General features: G+C 44.0%; 3 protein-coding genes across 3 annotated transcripts; 2 read left to right on the forward strand and 1 right to left on the reverse strand.

The window, feature by feature from the left end:
- The first annotated feature begins 6,578 nt into the window (after positions 1 to 6,578).
- On the forward strand, positions 6,579 to 17,825 carry GNL2 (G protein nucleolar 2). Its single transcript, XM_032202366.1, has 16 exons — positions 6,579 to 6,717; positions 6,857 to 6,941; positions 8,130 to 8,224; positions 8,723 to 8,862; positions 9,800 to 9,984; positions 10,378 to 10,444; positions 11,777 to 11,935; positions 12,497 to 12,610; positions 13,399 to 13,527; positions 13,726 to 13,830; positions 13,941 to 14,099; positions 14,516 to 14,623; positions 14,946 to 15,370; positions 16,017 to 16,096; positions 16,797 to 16,891; positions 17,676 to 17,825. Exons 1-16 carry the CDS (start codon positions 6,654 to 6,656, stop codon positions 17,823 to 17,825), a joined length of 2,160 nt encoding a protein of 719 aa, XP_032058257.1. The 5' UTR covers positions 6,579 to 6,653.
- Positions 17,826 to 18,549: 724 nt separating this feature from the next.
- On the reverse strand, positions 18,550 to 22,207 carry DNALI1 (dynein axonemal light intermediate chain 1). Its single transcript, XM_032202343.1, has 6 exons — positions 22,127 to 22,207; positions 21,898 to 22,037; positions 21,635 to 21,804; positions 20,663 to 20,841; positions 20,222 to 20,386; positions 18,550 to 18,835 (listed from the first exon to the last, which is right to left on the reverse strand). Exons 1-6 carry the CDS (start codon positions 22,205 to 22,207, stop codon positions 18,806 to 18,808), a joined length of 765 nt encoding a protein of 254 aa, XP_032058234.1. The 3' UTR covers positions 18,550 to 18,805.
- An 83-nt stretch (positions 22,208 to 22,290) lies between these two features.
- SNIP1 (Smad nuclear interacting protein 1) lies at positions 22,291 to 24,841 on the forward strand. The gene is given in 6 exon segments (XM_032202475.1): positions 22,291 to 22,401; positions 22,485 to 22,595; positions 22,597 to 22,655; positions 22,745 to 22,841; positions 23,192 to 23,781; positions 24,446 to 24,841. Coding segments are annotated over 6 exon segments (1,233 nt in total). The 3' UTR covers positions 24,711 to 24,841.
- The last annotated feature ends 1,282 nt before the right edge of the window (positions 24,842 to 26,123 follow it).

A 26,123-nucleotide genomic window follows, 5' to 3' on the forward strand; every position in this document is an offset into this window, starting at 1 on the left:
GGTTCATGCCTTGGCCCCTATGGAGGCTGGTGTCCCACAGGACAGAGACTTACTTGTGGAAGGGAAACACACAAAAGCTGTAAGAAAATCCCAGAAAATGCTGCCAGCTGCTTGCAGCCTGAGCTCAGCCCCACTGCCCACACAGGACCCACGCTGCTCCCCACCGTCCCCCAAGGAAGTTCCAGTTAAAGAACCCAGCTTGAGAAAAGGAGAGGTTACAAAACACCAAAGGTTGCCCAAATGTGACTTTGCTCGTACGGTCACAACTACCAGACTCCACTCCGGGGCTAGGGCCAGGCCTGTCCGTTTGGCCCAGCACTGCCCCAACGCACAGTAGGAGGGAATGAAGGCGGGAGGGGAACGGCACGGTTCAGGCCCCGTGAAGAAAAGCAAATGTTTTAAGTTTGGTAGAAAGCGCTGGTCTCCCTGTCACCAACGGGAATGTCCTGGATTGAGCAAAAATGCTCCTGCTCTGCAGGAATTGGCACCAGGAGCCAGGAGGAGGATGGTGCTGGATGGAGACGTGGTGAGACCGGAGCGGGTGCATGCTTCACTCTGTCCTTCTCTGCACAGAGCCTTGCCCTTGACATGACGTGGCACCTCGCTCAGTTTCCCTTATATTTTAAATCATGCTTCCTCAATATAAATAGGGGCAGATATTTAATTCCTCTACCGTTCAGCAAAACCCCTCTGGTCCCAAGGGATGAAGCCGGGGAGGTCCCCAGCGATGTGCTGTGCTGCACCGCTGAAGCTCCTGGCTCCCCCAGTAAAATGAGGGGCAGGGAAAAGCCGACCCCAAAGCTAAAGCTGTCCAACCCAAGTAGCGCTGCCCTTGCTTTTGTACCACTGCCTCTGCCTCTCAGGGGGTGCCTGTGGTAGAAAGCCCCTGGCATGTGGTTCTGGGTGCCTCCCCGGTGGGGTGCTGGTGCTTTTCCACAAAGGGACACGGGCGGCACAGCTCTGGTGGGGACAGCCGAGGCTCCCCTTGCCCCGTTGCACTGCGGCTGCTTTGGCAGAGGTCAGGACGTGGGAGCTGCATAGTTGTTTCAGCCCCAGGGCTGTACCAAGCTCTCCGTGACTGCTCTGCTGGCAGCAAAACCTTTCAGCCCATCATCCACTTTGTGTTTAAGTAAACAAGAAGCCGTTATATCTTTTAAAGGGGATTCCATTTCAGCACAATGATAAACGACCAGCATACCAAGCAGAGAGAGAAAGAGGTTCTTAAAGTCATCCTTTGAGTTGTTTATGGATCATGTTCAGACGATTCCTGAAGGCCTCCCAGTTGAAAGATCAGATCTCACTTTGCTTTCTAGCCTCAGCTAGCCTGTGAGATAAGTATTTTGTTTGTGACATGGCACTGCTTGTAAGCAGAATCATTTTTCCCTTCTGCTTTTTAGCAGCAATAATCAGTAACCCTTTCATGAACCTCAGCTTGCTAATTCATAAACCACTCTTTCTTCCCTCCTGCTTCAGTATCTCAATCCAGTTCTCAACAAGGATTAAAGAGAAGAGAGGGTGCATTAGTAAGGTTTTAGACACTAAGGCTCTGTTAACTGACTGGATTCCCTAACTCATGGCAATATTAGTGCAAATATTTCAAAACTAAACTGCTTATAATAAATCAACACAACATATCTTGTAGACTTTTCTAGAGTTTTTTTTAGAAAAAGTGAAGAACTTCTTTCTGTTGCACCCTTTTCCCTTCTCTCTTCCTTTTTTTTCATAGTAAAATGGGAAGAAAAAGGGAGAAAGGAAAAGGAAAGATTAAAATGTGTACTAAGAAAATCCAGGATTTTCCAGTATGGATGTTTAAAATTAAACTGTTTTATAAAAATTAGAAGGAATATAAATAATAATAAATAAATAAATAAAAACAATTCTCTCTCTTTTTTTTTTTTTTTAATCAGCTCAAGAATAGGGCTTATTCCCACTCTCAGACAGCTGGTTCATTTCAGAATATAGAAACCTTTTGCCTTTGACTAACGTGCTTTGCACGCTGAGCTCGACAGTCCAAAACGGAGATCTCTTAGATAGGTTGATATCATCTCAACTCACATGCACATGAATGCTCTCTTTCAGCCCACCAAATAAAATCTGTTGTGGTGTTCTCTCCGTGGCATCACTGTAAAATATGCTTCTTTAAACAAATAAATAAAGAAATGGGTTTGCTGAACAAGCTTTGTTTGTTTATTCACCAAAAAGAGTCAAATTCCAACTGGTCAAAAATATCTAGAAAGAGCAACTAAGTCTCTCCTGAAGTAATTTGGCCACCCACCACCATCCAGAAACCAAATGTACCTCCGTGAGTCACAGCACAAAAATGTTAGTGCTGTGGATCCTGCATGTATTCATGTTCTGTACTTTGACCACCTATTTGCTGAACTGGAAAAGTAGTTGCTAGATGTATAGACAGTGAGATAGATCCTTTGTAGGAAATTCCTTTGCACAGAAAAGGTCTTCATGTACACTCATGAGCCAACCGATGTTTATTCACTGGACAGACCAACTCAAAATTTGCAGGACAGTTTCTAGGTAGTTTACTTACCTCTTAGGTAAATATTCCTAGGTAAAGGGGAACAAAGTGCAAGGAATAATGCATTAACAGCTTACTGTTTGAAACTCTTTAATTTCTATCTCATTTGCTGAGATTTAGGAGCTGAGGCAGACAAATTTCACACAGGTTGGTTGTATTACATTCTTATCCTTCCTGTGCAAGATAAATCTGCATTTTTCATCAGCTACAGTCAAGTTAAATGTGTGCACACATATTCCTCAAACAATAATTTACTAGCTTTATATCCCCATGGAGATGAAGGCAATGTGTAGACTTTTAGTTCATGTTTATGTTAAAATGATTTCTCACTCAGAAGAAAGCTTTGATTAAAGGAAATATAGTAGGAAAGTGAAAATGGTCATTATTAATACTGTTATTTGGATTACATTGTCTTAAACCATTAGAAGGGCCCTTTTCTATATATATTTACTTACAGATTTTATTAAGTCAATAGTCTTCACAGGATGAGATGTTAGGCATAACAATTTAAAAACAAAACAAAACAAAACACCTCTATTAAAATGACAGAAATATCAGCTCTATATAACCAGTCACCATAAATAAATCACACTGATGGCATTTATATACATAATAGCATATTATACCCAACTGAATGCCAAACCATAGTGTAGCTGGAGCTGCATGCTAGAATCTCCATAGTTTCTGAAGAACGGCAGGATTTTTCTTGGAGGAAAAAAAAAAAAAAAAAAAAAAAAAAAAAAAAAAAAAAAGGCAATGAGGTAGATACTATAGCTATTTACAGCACAAGCAAAAATGCTGGGTTAAGACCTCGTTTGCCATTACCGCTGAGGCAGCTTGCAAAAAGGCCAAATCTAGGGACACATAAGGCTAAAATGTATGGTGCAGCATGTGCAGCTTTCCAGAAAAGAAGCCACTTTTACTTACCATTAAAATCAAATAGCAAAAGTAAATTAATTACATGCAAATGCTTTAACTTCCAGATTGCTAGTAAACACTTAATTCCTATGAGACAGATCTGCAGCCTAAGTTCAGAGAGTAATGCAGAAAGCTCTGCATGTCTGCGAGAACTGCACAGGATTCAGCATGACTTTTGCTCTGAGGGATTGATTCTGGGGGCACAGAACAGTCTTGGCTCTCCAAATCCTTTTTCAACTTTTTGACTTTTTTTGCTTGACTTCAGAGTTTTCCTCTCTCCTCCCTCTGGCTTTCCCCTATTGCTTGCAGTTGCTGTTTTAGGATCTCTTAAATCCAAGGCAACGATATCTGAGATCACTCTTGTTTTTTTCGGTTAGGGAGACATCAAACCTGGAGCCTTTTGCCAAGGAGTCTTGCCTCCCACTCCTGTAAGTTATATCTTTGAAAACCAACTCCTGAGAAACTGAGTTGGGAAAATGATTGTAGTGATAAATAATCTACGGTATCTTCTGGCAGTGCTCTGGATGATTTTGAAAGATATGAAGCTCACTTCTGTCCTTGTACTCTGCAGGGAATCACTGCAGCATGGAGAGTAAGATGGCTGATGTTGCCCTTATCCAATTAAATAACGCAAAGTAGCTCAATAACACACTGAAAAAGTGCTCTGAGTACAAGTCCAGTCTTGTTCTTAAGTCTTGGAAATCTATTTTTCTTTCATTTAATTGACAAAATCTGTAGATCATACAAGGAAGACAGCCCCTGCCAAAAATCAAACATCACTAGTTTTTAATAATACAATGGGAATAACCCCTTAGAACATATGCAATTATGGCAATGAGTCATTCTGATGGCATCATATAACCACATTCACTGGGATTTTGACAAGGAAGAGGCCACAGAAAATTCCAAATGATTTAAATTCAACAATGGTCAGGCTAGTCTTGTCTATGAAACTAAGGCCGTTTGGCAGCTCTGCTGGGCCTGGCATACATCACCGAGCCCCCTGTCCTGCTCGGTGCACAGTATGGACAGCTTCCCACGGCAGATAATTTAAAAGAAGAAAAAAAGAAAAAAAAAAAAAAGGAAAGAAAGAAATGGAAGCATGCATCAATGGCAAATGAAAAGCTGGTGAATCATGCAGCAAAATAAAATTAGTTTAGTGAAGTAAACTAAGCTGACTTGTGTGTTAGCAGATAAGCAATTCCAATAACCACAGCTACAGAGATACTGCAAGTAAAATACTAACAGTTAGCCTCAGAAATGTAAGTTTGGTCCAGAAAAAACTTGAGAGAGGTGAGCGCAGCTGAAAAAAATGAATTTATTCTAATTTGAATACAATTCCCATATTTTATCAGTGTAATCTTTCCTAATGACAGAAAATTCAGGGCTGTAGCCTACTCCGATTTGGATGACAGGGCTCACCATAAGCAATGCTGGGAACAAAGCGGTGCTGAGACTTCAGTGTCACAGATTTCAAAGTGGAGACCCAATGATTAACTCAGTTATATTACCAACAAAAGTTCTCCATGACATAACCTAATGTCTAACACTATTTCTATTCTTACAAAGAAAGAGACAGCAATTTTCTGGATGCATTCCAAGATGTTTTGCTAACAATAAAACGAGTGTTTTCTTAAAGAGAAGGAAGAAAGAGTGGGGGAGAACAGGGCGAGTATTACTCAACTATTTAGTCTAAAAATTTGAAAATCAAAAGGATCTTCTGACAGATTAATATCAACTCTAATAGAAAACACACTTGTCCTGAGAAAACTCTTCTACATAAGCCTCAAGTCTGATAGCTTAAACAATTATCTACAATTTGGAATTAATTTTTTATGCCCACATGACTGTGTATTTTTAAAATGCCCAAGGCATAGATAATTCTATTAAGAGGAGGATAAAAAATAAAAATAAAAAACAACCAACCAACCATACAAAAAAAAAAAAAAAGAAAAGAAAAAAGAAAGAAAGAAAGAAAGAAAGAAAGAAATCATAGGCTTAAACAAAACAAACTGAAAATTCAAGGCCGCCATCTTACAAAACATCTCACAAGTCTTGACTAACTATGACTATGTGCAGCAGGGATTATGTACTACCTAAAAGCAAAATGCTGAAAATTGCTCTGGATTTAGAAGAGCATTAGCAGAACTGAAAGGAAATTGAAATAGCCATGAATACTCTGCTGCTAATAAGCATTTTGAAATGGTGGGCCAGGCCTTCATTTTGGCGAATGGCTCCCCAGTGTGCTGAGCAGCCTGGTCCCAGCCCAATCTCTGGTACAAATTAACACGATTTCACTGGAGTTTTGTTAATTCCTCCTAGGTGAGGATCCTTCCAACTTCTAGTAAAAACTGGCAGTAACATGAATGTAGGCTTAGTCCTCAGACCTATAATTTGCCTAAATTTGATTTAAGTTATTGCGCTGTCCGTGCAACTCTTTACATGCAAACACAAAAGGGAGCGTTGTTATTTCTAAATTTAAAAAGTGGGTGCCAGGAAGCCAGGACAAAGAGCCCCGTGTGCCTATAAACACCCCCCCAACCCAACCCTGCTGCCTGCCAGCCCGCGCCCGAGCGCCAGCGCTCCCACCAGCACCAAGGACCCAGCTCGCTGACCACATGCATTCATCTGCAAATGGAAATAAGTGCTAACGCCAAGCTCCCAAATGATTCTGATTATGTTTCTGCGAACAACACCATTTCAAAAAAAAAAAAAATGAACCAACACAACAATGAGGATTCTTGTGCCAGCGCCCTTTTTATTACAACGCCTTTGAATGCCTGCAGTCCCCTTCGCTGCCCGGGGCGGACAACGGAGGCCGGGACAACAGAGGGACAACGGGGAGCTCTTGCACTTCTCGGGCACTGCGGGCCGAGCTCCCAGGCACCGGCGGGGCCTGGAGGGGAACCGACCGGGGCCGAGGGGGCGGCGGGGCCCGGGGTAGGCCGCAGCGGGCCGGGCCGGGCCGGGCCGGGCCAGGCCGCGCCACGCGTTGCCATGGCAACCGGAGACGGGAGGGGAGGGGGGAGGCCGCGAGTGGTCGTCAAGGCAACGTGCCGGCGCCTGCGCAGTAGGGAGCTGGAGCCGGCGGAATGACGTCACGCCGCTGCCCGTTCTCACGCCGGAAGTGGTTGTGGCAGCTCTTCCGGCTGGCGGCGTGTGGCGGAGCGGGCGGCGAGAGCGGCCCCGGCACGGCGGCGCCATGGTGAAGCCACAGTACAAGGGCCGCAGCACCATCAACCCCTCCCGCGCCAGCACCAACCCCGGTACGTCTGGGAACAGCGGGCAGGGCCTTACCGGGACGGGACGGGGCTTACCGGGTCCGGTCGGGCCTTACCGGGACGGGCCAGGCCTTACTGTACCGGACCGGGCTGTACCGGGCCTAACGCTGCCTTCTCTCCTCAGATCGCGTTGATGGCGCGGGAGGCAACAACATGCGGGACCGCGCCACCATCCGGCGCCTCAACATGTACCGGCAGAAGGAGCGGAGGTGAGCGGGGCCCGGTCGCAGCGGTGCTGCGGGAGCCGGTGCGTGGTGTGGTGTGGTGTGGTGCGGAGCGGCCAGGCCCTGCCGTGGTGCGGGCTGGGGACTGCGCAGAGAGGGGCTGCGGCCTCGTCTGGTGGCAGAGGTTCCGCCGGGTGGAGCAGAGCCCCTCCTGTGTGTAGTGTCAGGAGCTGGGAGGCTTCATCTCGAGCTCCAGCCAGGCCAGCGATGCTATCAGGGAGTGTGGCTCAGCTGGAAAACACATGGCAAGGAACAGCTGATAGGATCTCAGGAATGTCACGAACCCCCAAATGTTTCCCTCGTGTCCAGCTCAAAAGCTCACCTCAGAACATCTGAGGAGCCTGATGTCCCCAAGGCTCTCTTACTAAGAGATTCATTCCTTCTACGTGAGAACCTCTGGCTGCAGCACGGTTCCCACCTTACAAACACGTGCCTCTGCCGTGTTGTGGATGCCGTTGGGGTTACTTAAGGTTCTGGATCAGATTAGCAGCTTTGTCTTGTTTTGCCAGATTCCTCTTTGTTTTGAGAGAGGACTGGGGAATATGTATTTTAAAAACTACTCAACTTAAGCCAGGTTTCAGTGTGGAACTTTATCTTATGATCAGGGTTCAGTGCAAGCTGATGGGTTCAGCTGATTAGAAAGTCGCATGAGAGAAGAAAGTGATGTTAGGAAATCAAACTTTAGTGCTTTTTGCATTACAGTAAGGCATTTGTATGCAGCCTCCGTGAAGAATTTAGTCAAGCTGGAGTGAGAATGAGGAGTTTTGAGATGTTTTGTAGGGAATTGGCATACTGTTTTCCTCTGCATGTTGCATGCTAACTTCTATCCGTTGTTCTTAACTTGTCCCCAGGCCAATCTTATAAATACGTGTAGTTACTTGTACTCCCGTGGAAAAGTACAGAGTTCAAATTACAGAAACTCTTAGTGGGGTGTTTTTCAGAGACATTTCTACGTGGTTTGACACAGAAAAATATCAGGACAGGATCACCTGTGGCCTTTGAACTGCAGCGACAGGGGAAACCTTCCAGTCTGAGGTCAAGGTACCCGGTGTACCAGTTCAAAAGGAAGGGTCTTGCTGGGTTTTATGGATGCACTTCTACTCCAGTGAACAAAAGTGCTAGAGGGGTGTGTGCTTCTTTGTGAATTTACGTGCATTCTCATCTTTCACTTAGAAACAAGCGTGGCAAAGTGATTAAACCTCTGCAGTATCAGTCAACAGTGGCACCAGGCACGGTTGCAAGAGTGGAACCAAATATTAAATGGTTTGGTAAGTTGTTTTTTCTACTTTCAGGCTCAACAGGCTCAGAACCTGTTGGACTTGTGTTTTTAAAGTGTTAAGTATTTAGGAATTGCGATCTCAGTGCTGTGTTGGACAGATATTGGAAATGAAGGCAAAAAAATTGCTCCCGTAGGCAAGGGCATTGGCTCACACTTTACGTGTTCTTGTACTTAGGGTGCTTGCTTCCCGTACACTGCTGAAAAGTGTGGGTTTTCTGTCTCCTTTGGTTATTTTGTGGGATTTTCCCATGTATACATACGCTGTAGCCTGTGCATGTTAAATATCCTGGGGATACTTGTCAAAGTTTCTTTAAATTATGGAAAAGAATGGGATTGGCTTATGTATGCCAAATGTGGGGTTGTATCGAATAAAATCTTCTATTTCTTGTCACTAGTATTTTGATTCCAGACAGAGTGTTAATGTTTTATTAATGTACCCCATGTCTGTGAAGCAGTTAACATAGGGAATGTTGATTTTTACCTGCAGGAAATACTCGTGTGATCAAGCAGTCATCCCTACAGAAGTTTCAGGAGGAAATGGAAACTGTCATGAAAGATCCGTACAAAGTGGTCATGAAGCAAACCAAGCTACCAATGTCCCTCTTCCACGATCGGATTAAACCTCATGTAGGTATTGTTCATCTGCACCTCGTGAAGGCTGGGCTGCTTGCACAGATATCGTGAATATTATTTACCTGTGGGAGACTTGATGTGTTTGTAGGAGTATTGGAAGGAATTAGGGCAGATGACTGGGGGAGGATGTTTTTGAAAACATATTGCTGTAATGCTTCAAATTCCTCATGTGAAAGACTTTTTCTGAGGATGCATCATGCTGCTAGCACGCTCTTCTGCAATGACTCCGAGATCAAATATGTGCTTTTTTATCTTGAACCAGAAATTCTTGTGCATGCAGCCTCCTTTTCAAGTAGAATCATGTTTCAAGTACATAATTTTAGTTATTACCAGGCTTCTTTCATAAAGTCTGAAATATTATTTTGGATTATTGTTAGTTATTTTTTCGTGTGGAAATCTGCCAGGTTTGTGTCATAAAAATGTTTCCTAAACTGAAGAAAAGGTTACCGCAAACTAAAATGTGCGTTGTAAAAACAAATGGCTTCTTTCAGCTCTGAACTGTATGCTGTTCCAATAAAAGTTGGCATTCATTACAGGCTTTAAAATCTATGATTTTTGACTGTAATTGTCCCTGACAAAAATCTGTGAATTTGGCGAGATTTGTGAACTTGTTAGAAAAATAAGAAATGATCAAAGATAGCAGCTAAATTTTCATCATTGTAGCCTTAATTACTTTTGACATCATTTATGCAGAAAGAACCGAAGCATAGTTCTTTGGCAAATGCAGTGTGTTTTGTTGCTTATTAAATATCCACTCTTATGTTTCTCAAAGGTTAAGCTGCAAAACTCAAACATTGTTAGGGAAGTGCCTGTAACTCTTGTCACAGGTTGCAGAGTTGCACTGAACTAAGGTCTTGTACGCTGCGTGTCGTGAGAGATGGAAAACAGTTTTTGGCTTTGTTTTCTTTTTTACCAACCCATCTTTCCTTAGAACTCCAGAGTTCACATTCTTGACACAGAAACGTTTGAAACAACATTTGGCCCCAAAGCACAGAGAAAAAGGCCAAATCTCTCTGCAAGTGATGTGCAGTCTCTGCTGGAGAATGCTGAGGCCTCAACGGAATCTTACGATCAGGGCAAGGACCGGGACCTGGTCACAGAAGACACTGGTGTAAGGTAATTAGAGAAGAGAAATTATTCTTTGTTTACATTCCTTAAAATTCAGCATTATTATATATAAAAAAAGTCTATTTCCTCCCTCAGTGTTGCTATTGTCTGATGAGTAAGCAAAGTAAAATCAGCTGAATTTGGCTTGGATTTCTTAAAATTCTCTTTTATCCCAGTATATTTAACTGACCTGTTGCTCCCAGGGGTCCCTTCTGTCTTCACTCATAACTGATTTCCTGTTGCATGTCTGAAAATCTGCAAACTCAGATTTTGGGTTAAACTGGGGACTGGGTTTCCTCTCCTTTTTTTTTTTTTGTCTGTAAATAACCAAATGGCTTTAGAGAAGAGAGCACTATAACCGTGTTACTGTGGTTGCTGATGTCTCTGGTAATCCACTTGCAGGGATGAAGCACAAGAGGATATATATAAGAAAGGACAGTCCAAAAGAATCTGGGGTGAGCTCTACAAGGTCAGTAACATTTATAATTTGCAGCAGTTATTTTTCTGTCTTTCAGTCTTTTCAAAGGCCATTGCTTCAGCACAGCACTGGCAATCTTGTACAGCAGTAATCAGAAAAGCTCTGAAAACCCTTAGTTTATAGATCTTGCCATGTTAGGGAAGCTTTGACGACTGAATATGCTGTAAAGTTTCTTAGAAACGTTGAGACTGTCTTCGTTCCTGTGGAGATGTCCTGAGCATGTAATTTGCTGGCTCATTTTCCTGTTAGCCTAACTGTACTGAGTGACTGCGTGACACCATACACCCTCTTCTAACATTAGTCTGATTCTGATTCAGTACATCAACTGGAACAGAAAAAAAAAAAAAAACAGCTGTAGAAGAGAGTAGAGATTCATTTTCACATCTGCGCTTGACTGAGCTTGATCCTTGAGCTCTTGTCCCAGTGGGACAAACATCTGTAAAATACATGATCTAAAGACGAACTGGCAGAGCCAAAGGTATAAGCTTTGCTTGGATTCCTGGGGCTTTACCACAAATAAAGCAGTCAGATACCCTTATGTTTCATTAGACTGAAACCATCTGGCACATTGATAGGCTCTTCTTTGGACTGCTCTGACATTCGTGTCCCAGTGAGTCACCTTGACTGCTAGAGGAATGGAGCTGAGAATGAGTTAGGGTTGTAAGAGCAGTTTGTACTCCCAGTGTCTGTTAGATGTGAAATTGCTTGATTTCTTGTTCTGAATTTCTGAATGTAGCTTAAAACTTTCTCACTTAGATCTAAAAGCAGCGGGAATGATAGAGCAAAACAGATTTCAGTAAGGTGCTGCCAAAAATGCAGGAAATAGCTGTGAAACAAATTCACTTGGCTTGAAGCAAGTCATAAACTGACAGCTCCCTGCTGTAGATGCTTAGTGGACTAACAGCAGGTTCCTACTTGGTTGTGTTTCATATTGATCCAGAAAACACTCTTTATATCCTGATCCTTTATGAAATGGTGGAGTTGAATTGCTGCAGAATGGATGGAGAACATTGTCTGCTAAAGCAATTTGTTTCCGTTTGGTTGCAGTGTTTACTTTTCCAAGTGCTGCAAACGTCTTTCTAGTACATAAGAAGCTGTAGCGCATAAAAGCTGCAGGGCTGTCCAGCCTGAATTTGGAGGGGAGTAGGGGAAGAGAGAGTGAAGGACCAATGGGTATTTAGTCTGAGGTTCTGTCACGGGAAAGTAACAACTGTTCATGAAGAATACAAGGTTTTTAAATTAATGATGCAGATTAGAAAATTACTGACATTCATTTTGGAAGTTTATGTCTAAAACTTTCTTTCTGCATGATTTTTTTTCCAGGTGATAGACTCATCAGATGTTGTTGTTCAAGTTCTTGATGCCAGAGACCCCATGGGTACTCGCTCCCCTCATGTGGAATCTTTTCTGAAAAAAGAGAAACACTGGAAACATCTCATTTTTGTCCTGAACAAATGTGATCTTGTTCCTACCTGGGCTACTGTAAGTATGGTCCTGCCTGTTGTGCGCTGGGCCTTCTTTGTTCCTTTTGTATCCTCAATTTTAATTCTGTTACCAGTCCTCAGGCTGGTTTCAAAGGGCGTAACGTAACTGGGATAATGGGAACTCTCTGCTTGCTTGCTATAAAAGTAACAATTACCATTTAAATCCGTCCAAGTTTGGCTCAGTTGAGCAACAGTCACCAGCCACAAATTCTCTACTTCCTCTGTCTGGATTTAACAGTTCAGCTGATATCTCCAGAGTGTGCTAAATGTTAGTCTGCTTAAGATCCATATCCACCACAGCTGGTCTGTTTTATATTGTTAAACTAATTAGTTTTAGCTAGCAGTGAAGGCGTTTTTGGGAAATTGTCTTTTTATAAAAACAATAGCCAGTGCTTTTAGCTATTGGATTGGTGAAATGCTTCAAAGGTTCTTACAAAGCAATTTTCATAGACAGCTGCATTTGTGACCCAAGCGAAGATGCTGTGTTCTTCTCATAAGCAGATTGTTTCACCACCTCTGCAGCACAGAATCCCTAACGGAGCAGTATTTTCCTCTTTAGAAGCGCTGGGTTGCTGTCCTTTCCCAGGAATATCCAACACTTGCTTTTCACGCCAGCCTCACAAACCCTTTTGGCAAAGGTGCCTTCATACAGCTTTTAAGGCAGTTTGGAAAGGTACAGAACAATCTGGGGGCTTTGTATTGGGGATTTGTTCTTGTTGGGGGGGGGGGGGGGGTGGAAATGCCCGTTTCTGTTTAGTGTGGGATTTTTGTTTTGTTAGTGTTTGAGGTTCAATACATTTTTGTGGCCGTCATTCTGTGGTGAACAAATAGAAAATGCTCCTTCAAACACGTTCAAAATGTGCATCAAACTAAGGAGATCCCAAAGAGTTGGTTTGACTGTCATTGTCTGGCCTCAATTTCTTGTAGATACGGACACAGATACTCACAGAGAGTATCAATGGAATACTGAACTGAATGTGTAGAAGGGAATATATTTCAGGCCTGATAATGTCATGCATGTATGCATAATCTAATAAGATATTCTCACTTTAAGTGTCTTCGTTTTCCCAATAAAGATGTTTTCTCTTGTCTTGAGATTAGTGCTATATGCTGCCCCCAGCTGCTGCTTGTGTTTGCTTTGTTTTTCATCCTAAAAGGTTTCTAATTTAATACAAGTAATTTTAAAGCAGTGAGGAATGCAGAGGGTTCATATCTTCCCTTTTGAAGTAGCAATTGTCTTCTTCAATGACTGGAGTTCTCAAATACCAGGTTGGTTGTACCTTTGTGCATCTCTCCTGGTATTAAAAAAATAAATAAAAATAAAAAAGATTTTTTTTTTAATCTGGTAGACTTTAGAGCCCTTTTTGCTTGCCAATACAACGAGGACAGAAGTTCTTAAAACTGTAATGTTAATTCTGGCATTCTCTATGATGTATTAAAAGAAGTTTTATTTCTTAACAGTTACACTCTGACAAGAAACAGATCAGTGTGGGTTTCATTGGTTATCCCAACGTTGGCAAAAGCTCAGTGATCAATACATTACGGTCTAAGAAGGTCTGCAATGTGGCTCCTATTGCAGGTGAAACTAAGGTAGGAATAGATTCCCGCATTAAAGAGGTGCAAGGTGCAAAATCTCTTGGCTATCTAACAAGAATGCCAAGTTAAATTCTGTTTCTGTGATACCAAGTTTATAAGATGACTCCTATATTTTAGAACTGTCTATTTAAAAGTAGAACAAAGGGCTCTTCATGGAAGGAGGTAACACAGGTGACTGCTGATGTGTTTCAGGTGTGGCAATACATTACCCTGATGAGGAGGATTTTTCTAATTGACTGTCCAGGTGTAGTTTATCCATCTGGAGACTCAGAAACGGACATTGTGCTGAAGGGAGTGGTACGTATCTGAGCTAAAAGCTGGAAAATTCTTGCTGTTGTCAGTGTGATGGATTCAAATAAGTGAATGCACGCTTTCCAAAGGGTTGATACTCTAACGTTAATTTTCAGGTTCAAGTTGAAAAGATTAAAAGCCCTGAAGATCATATTAGTGCAGTGCTGGAAAGAGCCAAACCAGAGTACATCAGAAAGACGTACAAAATTGATTCCTGGAATGATGCGGAAGACTTCCTTGAGAAGCTTGCTTCTAGGACTGGAAAACTGCTAAAGGTGTGACAACTTTAGGACAAGAGAATGGCCTCAAGTTGCGCCAGGGGAGGTTCAGGTTAGAAATGAGGAGACATTTCTTCTCAGAAAGAGTGGTCAGGCATTGGAACGGGTTGCCCAGGAAGGTGGCAGAGTCACTGTCCTTGGGGTGTTTGAGGAGACATTGGACGTGGTGTTTGGGGATATGGGTTAGTGCATGATGGTGGTGGTAGAGGGTGGTTGGACCAGATGATCTTGGAGGTGTTTTCCAACCTCAACGATTCTAGGATTCCGTGGTCTTCCTGCATTTGCAGGTTGGAGGAGTGTGTGGGTCAGTTTCTGCACTGAACATGGGAAATAGGAATGTTTCATTTGCAAAGGTGATATAAAGGTGGTATGCCCTGCAGACATGGACAGAAACTGTTACTGGATTCTTTCAGGGTGGTGAGCCTGATGTGCAAACGGTCAGCAAGATGGTTCTCAACGACTGGCAGAGGGGTAGAATTCCATTCTTTGTGAAGCCGCCCAATGCAGAAACAGGTCCCCAGGTGAGGATGTGACGCTCGTGCCTTTTCTTCTTGCGTATTACTCAGTTTTCCTAATGGTATTCACTGGTGCTTTCCCTGGAGTGCCTTGGGCAGGGCATGTCTTTGGGCTCTGACTAGTGATTAAAGTGACATTCAATTAGAGTTGGTAAGTACATGGAGAGGATGAGGTGGCAGTGCTCTTCCACGGAACTGTCTGAGCTGTTTTGCAATCATCTACTAGCAGAAATGTCAGTAACTAATTGTCTTAGGTTTCTTCCAAAGAGATCATTTGGACAGACTGACTCTGTGGATAATATTATATGTGTTACACCCTTTCTTGTAGCCTCCTGCGTTAGAAGGAGCGATGACATCAAGCCAAGATAATGACAAGCCGGAAATCTCTGAGTTGGCAGCATCAAGTGTGGAGCCAGTAGAAGAGAAGAATAATACAGACAATGAAATTAAGCAACTCATGTCACACGTTCGGCAAAACTTTGGGAGGATTAATGTGGCACCTCAGTTCTCGGAAGAAGACCTGGTTCCTGTAGATGTGCCAGGCTTTGATGAAACAGACAGCGATTCTCCTGCAGAGGAGGAGGAGGAAGAGGAAAATGAGCAACATCAAGATTTGGTAGAGAATGAATCACAGGTGGCTGTACAAGGTGCCAAGGAGAGCTCTAAGGCAGTTCTTAAGGCTTTGGAGGAGAAGATTGCAAAATGCAAGAAATTTCTGGATAGAGCCAAAGCCAAGAGATTCTCAGCAATAAGGTATCTGAATGCTCAGTGACTCGTTTTTATTTTCACAGAGGGACAAAAGGGTTACTGTGTTTCTGCTGTAACTTCACTCAATTTTTGATTTCTTGCCATGACTTCTCCAGTTTAGCCATAAATATTTGAAATTTGGCTAGGTAGCAGTTTGTTTTTGAAAGAATATTCCAAGTCCTATTGGCCGTTGTAGCTAGAAATGTTCTCACTTTTGGAAAGTTGCCTCTTACGCTATAATTTAGAAACCTGTGGATATTCTGGGTAGCAATATTTCTTTCTTGGATCTCTCCTTGATGTTCAGCTCTTTCTTGAGAAATAGCAAAGGCTAATATCCTACTTGGATATGCTAATTGGGTCTCCATGCATGTACAAGAGTATCATAGGTCATACAGCAGGCCCAGTTTTAGCAGACCTCATCCTCCAGCTTTGTGAGGACAAAGATGTCGAAGTGAAGTGTTAAATTTTGTCCCTTTGTGCCAAGCACAAGTCCAGTAACCCCAGAGACAAGCCTATTGGTATCTCTCTTCCATGTGAAAACTGGCTTTGCTGATGTCAAACTACTGGGACCTGCTGGAGGTTGATCACTCCTTGCAGGTGGCTACATTTTGTATTATGACAGTCTTTTATTCCCTGTTTTTATCTTTTGTAGAATCCCTAAGCAGCTGAGTGAAAAAGTGTTTGCAAAATCAATGCAGAAGTGTGAAGAACACAAGGAAAATGAAGGCAGAGGTAAAACAAGATTAGATGTTCCTTACCTATGTTTGGAAATGCACTAAGCAAGAGAGGGAATGAAGGAGAGAGCATTCATTAGTTCCTGACTGAAAGTTCTTCTTTCCCTTAAGTTATTTAAATCTTTCCGTAGCGAATGCAATGGGTGCCTCATAATCTTGCTTTAGCTTTTCTGTAGGACTGGATAGTCTGTGTAGTAAGATGTCCTCTACTAGTGAATGAAGATAAAGTGAAGACAAATGTTGTGTTCAGAGCAGAGTGCTGCTGTGGGCAGGTTTCAGTCTGAGCAACATCCGTTCCACGTGGTACAACATTACACAGGCGGGGATGGAAGTGTTTTATGATGCTGTAAAAGCACAGAGCTACTTCAGGCTACAGGTTTTACTGCAGTCGTTTTTGAGAGTCTGTGTCTTCAGATTCCAAAGCGAGTTTGATTAAAGGCAAAACGATGTGGGAGAACCTTATTCCAACAAGGCTATGAAATATTTCTAGACTTACATATTGCTTTAATCAGTCCGCTTATGAAGAGCGGTTTTCGTTGTAACAGGGAGTGATTTCCTGGTAAGGGACATGCATGGTTTTTTGGTAAAAACTATTAAGGCATGACCAAAGTAGATGGGGCAGTGACTCCAGCCTTAAGTTTTGTGAGCAGATGGTTGTTTTGGGAGGTGCTTGAGTATGTGATCATTGCTGTTTGCAGGCAGCACGGAGAATAAAAGAAAAAGGAAAGCAGAAGAGGAAGATGACGATGACCATTTGGCTGAACAGCCTTGCAAGAAGCTTACATCCAAAGAAGTAAGTGAGATCTCCTGTAGTATCACAGAGAGGCAGAATAATAGAGCTGGCTTTTTTTCTACTTAGCTTGCTCAGTATCACTTAAGAGGTTTGAGACCTGGCACTGTTAGCAGGAAGAGAGCACAAGGCCTGTAGGTGAGGTGGGGGCAATGTGAAGACAGGGTGACCTGCTGCTGACACGAGATGTGACAATAGTGTTCCAGCTGAGCATGGGCCCCTAGGAGGGACAGGCTGGTGACAATGACAGAAAGAATGTTAAAAGGGAGAATCCTTTGTAGATAACTGTTCTGCTTTCAGTGTTAGCTTGCCTACTGGTGCTGGTAAGAGAAGAGGGATCCAAATGCTGAGGTGTGAAAATGAGGACCTACGTGGGCAAAAAGTCATTAGTAGTTCTGTTCTCTTTTCAAAGGGAGATGCTGCTGCTATTTCCTGTTCTTACTAATCAAGTCTGAACAATTCTTCCAGTGTAACTTAAATACTAAGAGAGAGAGACTCTTTATAGGACTTTAAAGAAGATTTGTAAGCAAATCTACAGCAAGGGTTTTTCAGAGCACTGCTAGGACTGTCAAAGGGGAAAGGAAGACTGAATTCTGTTCATGTATGTTTGGTCGCATCTTCTGTTAAAGCTCTCTGACGTGACCATGCCCATCAGTAATGTTTCCTATTAAGTTATTTATTTCACTTAAGGTATTGGAATACAAAGCAAACACCATTTAAAAGAATGCAAACAAATTCAGGCTATGGATACTGTGGACTTGCTAATATGTTTTGTGTGTATTTACAGAGGAGACGAGCTGAGAGGCAGCAGCGCTCCAAGAAAGTCGGAGTCCGGTATTATGAAACTCACAACGTGAAAAATAAGAATAAGAACAAGAAAAAAAGTGGCTTGGAGGCACAAAGATCAAAGCACAAAAAATATAAACATAAGCAATAACTGCTTATTCTATTAAATTTTACATAAAACAGCTCTAGTACGCAGTGCCTTTTTTTAATATAAAACTTGCAGTTCCTAGTCAAAGCTGTTTGCCTTGTCTGTCTTGTTCCCAGGAGTAACATCTCGCTCTTTTTCTGCATCATCTGAAAGTTCTTTATGCAACTGGAGATGGTGGTATTTCCACATCACCATCTAAGGCCAGTAAACATTGCATTTGCAAAACACATCCTGAAACGTTCTTCAGATTTTCCTTTTCTGGAAGCTAGCTTTTACAGAGCTGTTCAAAGGACTACAGTGAGGTTTTTCCTATGTCAGCTCGCTATATATAATCAATGAGTTGTACAGGTACCTCAACTCAAGTTTTCGTTTGCTGTCAATGAGTAGTGGTCCTTAGAATGGCCTCACACCTCTTTGTTTCATCAGAAATAAGATTTGGAGAGCTTGGATATTGTTCATCCTAGGTTACACCACTTCTGAAAAGGGATTTTGATGGACGATGAACACCAAATTGCACATACTTGGGGAAATACCCACCAAACCACTTCCGTCCAGGAGATACCTTAAAATTGATTAATAATGAATGTGACACATTAGTTGTAGACACGTCATATAGGATTTCAAAGTTTTCTGCAACATTTTCAGAGTAATAACATTACAGAGATGCTTGTTTGTAAAAGCATTTATTAGTTTATTGCTTTGAAGGTCATTAGCATATTACCAACAAGTGAGTCCCAGGCATGTTCACTATTCAAGGAGCTACATGCTGAGATGGTACTGAAAGAGGGCACAGTAACTAGTGAAGCTTTTGAATTTCAACTCCTTGAAGAGAAAAAGGGACAAATAATGCAATTACACTGCTTTCAGTTACCGGTAAGTGAAAATTGAGTATTGTTTTTTGAAGACAGATCTTAGTCGCTAATTGCAAACTTCTTGCTCTGACAGCTCTTTTGAGCGCTGCATGGAGGACACCAAACTAAAATCTACTTTGCAATGATGCTTTCAAGTTGAGCCTGAAAAACAAATAAGACAGTAAGTCAAATTAAATTCAATCTAAAAAATAAAACCCCGTTGATGAAAAGTGATAAATTGTCTGTTAGATATTCAAAGCGAGGAGCTGAGGGATGCTGCAATACTTCAAGAGAAACAGGCCAGGGTTTTTCCCTAGCTATTCCATTCCTTACTACATGTTTTATAAATTAGCTTTTCATTCTTGGCATACACACTTTTTGCATTCTGAGAAGAAAAGAGCTGGCCTTGGTTCCATACAATGAAAGGCTCATTTTATAATGTAAAGCATTGAAGAGGAAATTAAATAAAAGCTGTTGAAACAGTGGTCTGAATTCTCTGATTTCAGGCTGGACTATGTTAGCTAAATTAAATATTTGGCTCTCTAGGGTTTGGAACACAAACTGACTCTGGGACAAAAGTAGCTGGGAACAGCAAGTTTTTCAGTTACTGAGACAACTTGACGCCCAGTTAAAGAGATTGATCAGAGTGCTACCCGTGCTTAGGGAGCGTGTAATGTGTGAAGCTTCCAGGACTCCTAGCTTGTCCTCTTCCTAGAGCTGCCATAAAAATAAACTACAACAGTGGTATATACACAGCTGTTCAAATACTTGTACTTAAAGGAAGAAACATGGGTCCGGTGGCAGCACACATTTGCTCTAACAGTTACTCTATTTCGTGCCCTAAAATACTTCAAGATGGCCTGAGGATGTTAATGGTTTAGAAAGGAAAACTGGGGATAGTGGAGATAAGGAAAGCAGCTGGGTGTAAAGGAAGTATTTTAGCTCTAGCCAGAAACATTTACAGTTGTTTACGGTTCCTGCCAAACACAAAGTAATTAACAGAACCTCTTTTCATTAAAGTAGCATGCACAAAATCACTCCTGTCAGATCCAAAACAATTTCAGTGATCCAGTCAAATCCGCATGGGACAAATTGCTTCAGTGTTTTCCATGAGAGCATGTTAGCAAGCAACAAGTGAATAGAAGAGTGCTTTTACCTATAATATAGTAGCTACACTTCAAATGTGACATAACAGACATTTAGAGGCCTAGAAATCCAGCCAGTAATATGGGCTTGCCCTCCCTAGGTTTTGGTTTGCATTGTCTGTAGCTTCTATTTTAGATGGAGATAGGAAGTTCCAAGAAAATGTGATGGCACTGCCAGCACACTTCAACTCTGCTGCTAAATAGTTCCATTAAGAAGGCTCAAGTACAATAAATCCTTGCAATCTTCCCACTTCATCAAGAATTTAAAGAAAGTGGGACATTAATACAAGTGCATCATAAATGTAACTACTATAAACGGGAAGGAGAAAGTTTGTTTTACGTCTTCCTAACTAAAAATGCCAAAGTTTACCATTGCTATTTAGAGTTCCATTTCTTTACTAACCTTCAGCTGTTGATTCGTTCGCTTCAGGAACTGAACCTCTTCGGTGTGTTTCTTTTCCTCTATCTGTCGCCTTTCGTTTTCACGTTTTTCGATAGCCTCACATTTAGCTTTCTGTTCGTTCACCTGTCTTTCCAGCTCCCGCTTTTCCTCTTCTAGCTCTGCAATCTTAGAAAATAATACAGATCTCTCAAGTTTTGTTTGTTAACAGTCAATTTTAATTCGATTTCTCAACTTTACGCTATGTTGTACAGTCTTTAAAATGCTATAGGTATAATAGTTTATGAAATGCAATTAAGCCTTAGGGAAGCAGCAAGACAAATATTTTGATGATCTTTACTGCCGCCCAGTGGAAGTAGAAATAATTGTTTTTTATATAAAAATAATATTCTCATGCCATTATCACATGCAGAAAACTATTATTGGTTTAACAGACCAACTTACTCTTTTTTCCATGTCATGTTTGCCTTGCTCAGCTTGCAGTGCCTTCCGCATGCCAAACGCGGTGCTGCTCTCATACAGCGTCTGGTAAGCAGCAATTGTCATTTGGATTTCATCCCTGACTCGAAGCAGCAGTAGCCCTCGCTCTGCACAGTTAATTGTAATTTCACGGATCAATTCATCTTTAAAAAAAAGGTACAAATTACTGAGTAACTACCTGGCATTTATCTGGGAATGCTGGAGATGCACAGAGTCCAGAAGTTCTTGGTTTCTACCTATTCTTTGCACCACAAGAGCAACATTGGTTTATGGGAGACGGTCATAATTTTGATTTTGTTATTTTACAGCTACAGCACGAAGTGCAAGCAAATAAATCCATTGACATGAAGCAGTGTGGTGTATAGAAACTCTGGTAACACGTGTTTCTGTCCCAGGGAAATCATAATAGCAAAACCCTTAATACTTGTAATGATTTTATGCAACTGTCAGAAGAGGCGAGAGCCTCCAGAAGAATTCTGCTCATCTGGCATTTGGATGATCAGTTCCACGTCATCAGAGAAGTAAAAGTATTCAAGAGTTTTGCAGAGGATATTAGAGTATTAAAGAGTAAAGCTGTGTTTTAGGTTAGTTTAAATTAACAGGTGGGGTTATGAACAACTAAGACAATATTAAGCCTCTTTGCTTTTTTTACATATATGTAAGATTAGTGTTAAAACAAGTCATTTTTGTGGCAGCTTTGTGAATAATGGGACACTTAAAATGCTACATCTATAAGAGCTCCCAGCATGGGCTGGGAGTGTAAGAGTCACACAGCAGCTGCAGAGCACTGCTGAGGGGCAGGGAAAGGCAACCACAGCCTGGTATCCCCTCTTGTGGGGTTCAAGGCTGTGTGAAACCTGGCAAGAGCAGCAGTGTGGCAGACAGGGACTGAGGCAGAGGGAGAGGAGCGGTGTTTTTGTGCCCGCCGGTACTGACCGAAGCACTGTGAGTAGAGCTCCCTGCGCACGGGGCAGATGCCGGTCTCCCGCGCCTGCCGCTGCTGCAGCCTCAGGTCCAGCTGCTCCTGGAGTTGCACGACGTCCAGGCGGGTGCTGGGCACGCTGGACACCTGCTGCACCCACAGCTGCTTGTCCTCCTCCCACTCCCTGCACCCAAAAGCAGCGGGAAGGCGGCTGATGGATGGGGACCGCCGAGAGGCCCAGCGGGGCCATCTCGGCGGCTCCCCCCCCCGGTCTCACCGCGGCGGTAGGATGGCGTTCAGCAGCTCCTGGGGCTGCCTGCCCTCGGCGGCGGCCGCGGAAGCGGCGGGACGGGGCCGGGGCTGCGGGACGGGGCCGGACTGAGGCGGCGTCTGCGGGGTCCCCTTCAGCGGGCGGGCCTGTGCGGGGGGAGACAGAGCGCTGTGGGGCCGGGACGGGCCTCGGGCAGCTCCATCAGGCCTCGGCCGTGCCCCCGGGCCCCGCTCACCTCCGGGGAGCGCTTCTCGGTGCGGCGGCTGACCAGCATCGGCGGCTCGTAGCGCAGCAGCGAGTCCGGCGGCGGGATCATGGCGGCGCCCTTCTTGCTGTGGCGGCGGCGCCCTTGTTGCTATGGAAACGGCGCCGTTGCTATGGGGGAGCGGCGCTGTTGCTATGGAGACAGCGCCACCGCCCTGGAGGCTGCGCTGTTGCTATGGAGACTCCGCCTCGCGCTTTTCCCTAAGGCGCATGCGCCGCGCGGAGCAACCGGACGCCCCGGCGGAAGTACTCCGGGGCAGGGCCGGAAGCGGAGCCCACTTCCGGCGGTGGCGGCCGGCGGCGGCGCCATGGAGGAGGCGGCGGAGCAGCGGCGGCGGCCGGAGCGGCAGCACCGGGCCGAGCAGCGGCGGCGCGGCGGGGAGGTGACGGTGAAGGCCGAGAAGCGCAGCCCGCGGCGCTCCGCGTCCCGCTCGGCGCGGGGGGGGCAGCCAGTCGCCGCCGACCGACGAGCGGCGGGGAGGCCGCGGGGGCAGCAGCAGGTAGGCAGGCCCGGCCGGTGGCTGCGGGCCCGGCGCTGTGCCCGACCCGGTTCCTGCCTCTCACGGCTCCTCCTCTCCTTGCCTTAAAGGTCGCCCAAGCGGCGGAGCCGGGCCGGCCGCCGAAGCAGGTCCCCGCGCGGCAGGCGGAGCCGCAGCCCGCACCACGGCGCGGTGAAGGTGAAGCAGGTAAATGGAGGCGTTAACGGATTAACGGGCGGGCACGGTGCCGGGCGCTGTCCGCGGCTCGGTTCGGCCCGCCGGGCTCCTCCTGCGGCTTCCGAGAGGCTCGGCTGGGGGAGGTCCGGAAACCGGCTTCAGGTCCGGTAGTTTTCTTCCTTAAATCCTTGTAAAATGCCTTGAGAATAAAAAGAGTCTCATAGGGTAACGTCTCACCGCTCCGTGCTTTGAGTGTTGCTGTAAGTAGTTCAGTGTTCCTGCCTACTTGTGAGCCTGGTCTTGGTCACTTTTGCCAAAGTAACTTTCAGCATCTTTGTTCTAATTCTTAGTATCTCACCCTAAGCAATCCTTCCCTACAGGAGCGAGATGAACATCCTCGTAGAGGAAACGAGGAGCGAAAGCAGAAATACTCATCAGAGCAGGAACACAGGCGAGACAGAAGCGGTGACAGAGACAGACACAGAGATCACGCAGACAGAAGGAAAAATCCCAGTGAAAGGCCTGGAGGTCGAGGCCACGAGCGAGAGAGGGATGCTCAGAACATACGTGAGCAGCAAGCAGAGAGAGAATTTTATAATGAGAGAAGGCGAGAGCACAGGCAAAACAACGAAGGGAGCGGTGTTGACCAGAATCCAGAACTCGGGCAGTCTGATAACAAACCAAAAGACAAAGCTGCTGTAAAGAAAGAAAAACCGAGCTTTGAACTGTCTGGGGCCCTTCTGGAGGACACCAACACCTTCCGAGGGGTTGTGATCAAGTACAGCGAGCCCCCCGAGGCTCGGATCCCAAAGAAGCGGTGGCGCCTCTACCCTTTTAAAAACGACGAGTTCCTCCCGGTCATGTACATCCACAGGCAGAGCGCTTACCTGCTGGGCAGGCACCGCAGGATTGCAGATATCCCCATCGACCACCCCTCCTGCTCAAAGCAGCACGCTGTGTTCCAGTACCGGTGAGTATTCCTCTGCCTGCCTGCTGGTGCGACGGGGTTATTTAGTAATTTGTGAAAAATAAAATAAACGGGGGAAAAAAAAAGTAGTTACGCATGGTTTATAAGTGTGTGTTTATTGTAAATTGTTTCTTTTTTTATGACTGCTGCATGTCATCCTAGCAGTAATCAAAATATTTGCGATTCCTCTCATTTAACCACAAGCAGCCTTTTACTAAGACAAATAACCCAGCAGGGTTAAGCACAGAACTGCGCGTACATCCGAGCTGGAATAAGTAGCAGGTGTAATTGGCAGTAAAAGCGTTTCAAGGAGAGGTTTGCGTTTGGGTTTTCACAACAAAGAGTGCTGAGCTCCTTTTGAAGCAGCAGGGGTTGCGTGCTTCAGAAGACAGAGTTGCTCTCTTAAGGAAGAGCCATCTGTTGTGTGTTAGGAATTACTGCGTTAGATCACAGTGAGTTACGGGAGGTGATGCCTGTCGGAATGTTTTGGGGATTTTCCAGTTCTCATCCCGTCTCTCATTTCTCACATTTTACTTGTTCAGATCTCTGAAATACAGTTGATGCTGAACTGCACTGGGGCTGATGTGCTCCAAAATCCATCTGCGTGTGGAGTAGGGGATTTTCTGTTTCTCTGCTTTGATTGAAATGGTGTTTTTTGTCTCGCCAGGCTTGTGGAGTACACTCGTGCCGACGGAACGATCGGCCGGAGGGTCAGGCCGTACATCATCGACCTCGGCTCTGGCAACGGCACGTTCCTCAACAACCAGCGGATCGAACCTCAGCGTTACTATGAACTGAAAGAAAAGGATGTGCTGAAGTTCGGGTTCAGCAGCAGGGAGTACGTTCTCCTCCATGAATCTTCAGACAAATCTGAGGCCAACACAAAGGACGATGATGAGGAGGAGGAGAAGGAGGAAGAGTCTGACAGTTAACAGATGAGGAGGAAACTGGGGGGCGGGAGCAGGGGAGAGAAACTTTTTCAAGAGAACATACATTGGGATGTAAACATGGGAGCATCAAAGCACTGATGCCTCTTATTGCCTTAAAGTCCTTCTGTTGCTGATCAGTTGTCATGCTTTATTTTGGGGGACTTCGCTGATTATTCATCTTTGATAGTTCTGCATATCAGGAAATCCAGCTTTGTATTTCCTTTTTCTTTTTTTTTTTTTTTTTCCCCTGACAAGCAAAAAGAGCACCTGGATGTGAATGTTGTGATGCTGGAAATAATCAGCGAATGCTAAAAGACTCTCCTCTTTTAGAAAATGATGTCAAACACAGCATATTTAAAACTATTTTTATTACCTGTTTCGTCATAACCCTTTGACAATGCTACTTAACTGAGATCTTAGTTAGAAGGTGACCCAATACACTTTGTAACATGTCTTGTTTGGTAGAGTTTGCCAAATTTCTTGCCAGGTTAGTTCTAGACGGGACAATTTACCAGCCTTCCTACTAAAAAGGCAGAAGTGTTGCAAAGCTCCCCTTGTATCTGTATGTTTTGGGTAGTTAGACTGCGTTATGATAACTTTCAGCCGTGGGCATTTTACCAGACTACTACCTGGAAATTATCAGGTAAATGGAAACTAAAGGAAGCGCTTCCTAAAATTTTAGGTTACGATAACTTGATTTGGGAGGGCTGAGGCACAAGTCAGTGCATGCCCAGCACGTGTTGCAGCAAAGGATGCTGAAACTTACTGGGTGTTGAATATCTAGTTCTAAAGGTAGGGCCTTTACCTCCGACAGCACCACTGCCCTGTGAGGAACTTCTTGGTTTTGTTTGTATTACATAGAGTACCTGTCACGTGGCGGCACGTTTCAACCAGTTTGCACTATTTAAGTTTTTTTATATAAGAAGTTAAACCGCCATTTGTTTAAAATATTCTTCTTCCCCCCTGTAAATTAAAACAATACTTTAGGAAGAGAAGAACCGATTCTACTTACTGCAAGTACTTGCATCTTGCATATTTTTGGATGTCTACTTCCCATGGTTTGCTTTACGATGTAAGAAATGTAATGTTTTCACACTGTTTTACTAATTTGCCTGGATGTTTGTTCTGTGGTCACACATGCTATCCCTACGTGCTGTGTATATACTTGGTGTATGCAGGGGCTGCACACTGTATACACAGGCTAGAACATTGATGGTGTAAATATGGGGCATTGGTGTAGGTTTTCAAGCAGTAGGCAGAATGAGTTTTGACTAGGAGGATCTCCTTTATATATACTCCAGGGGTTTTTAAATAAAGAATTTGTAAATTTAGCCCTAATTCCTTTTAGTTATAAGATTTTTCTAGCGTCCCTCTTCTCCTTTATATTCTTTGAAATAGGTGCATTATATTTTTTGA

This window comes from Aythya fuligula, chromosome 23 (genome assembly GCF_009819795.1).
Source record: "Aythya fuligula isolate bAytFul2 chromosome 23, bAytFul2.pri, whole genome shotgun sequence".
Taxonomy (NCBI): Eukaryota; Metazoa; Chordata; class Aves; order Anseriformes; family Anatidae; genus Aythya; species Aythya fuligula.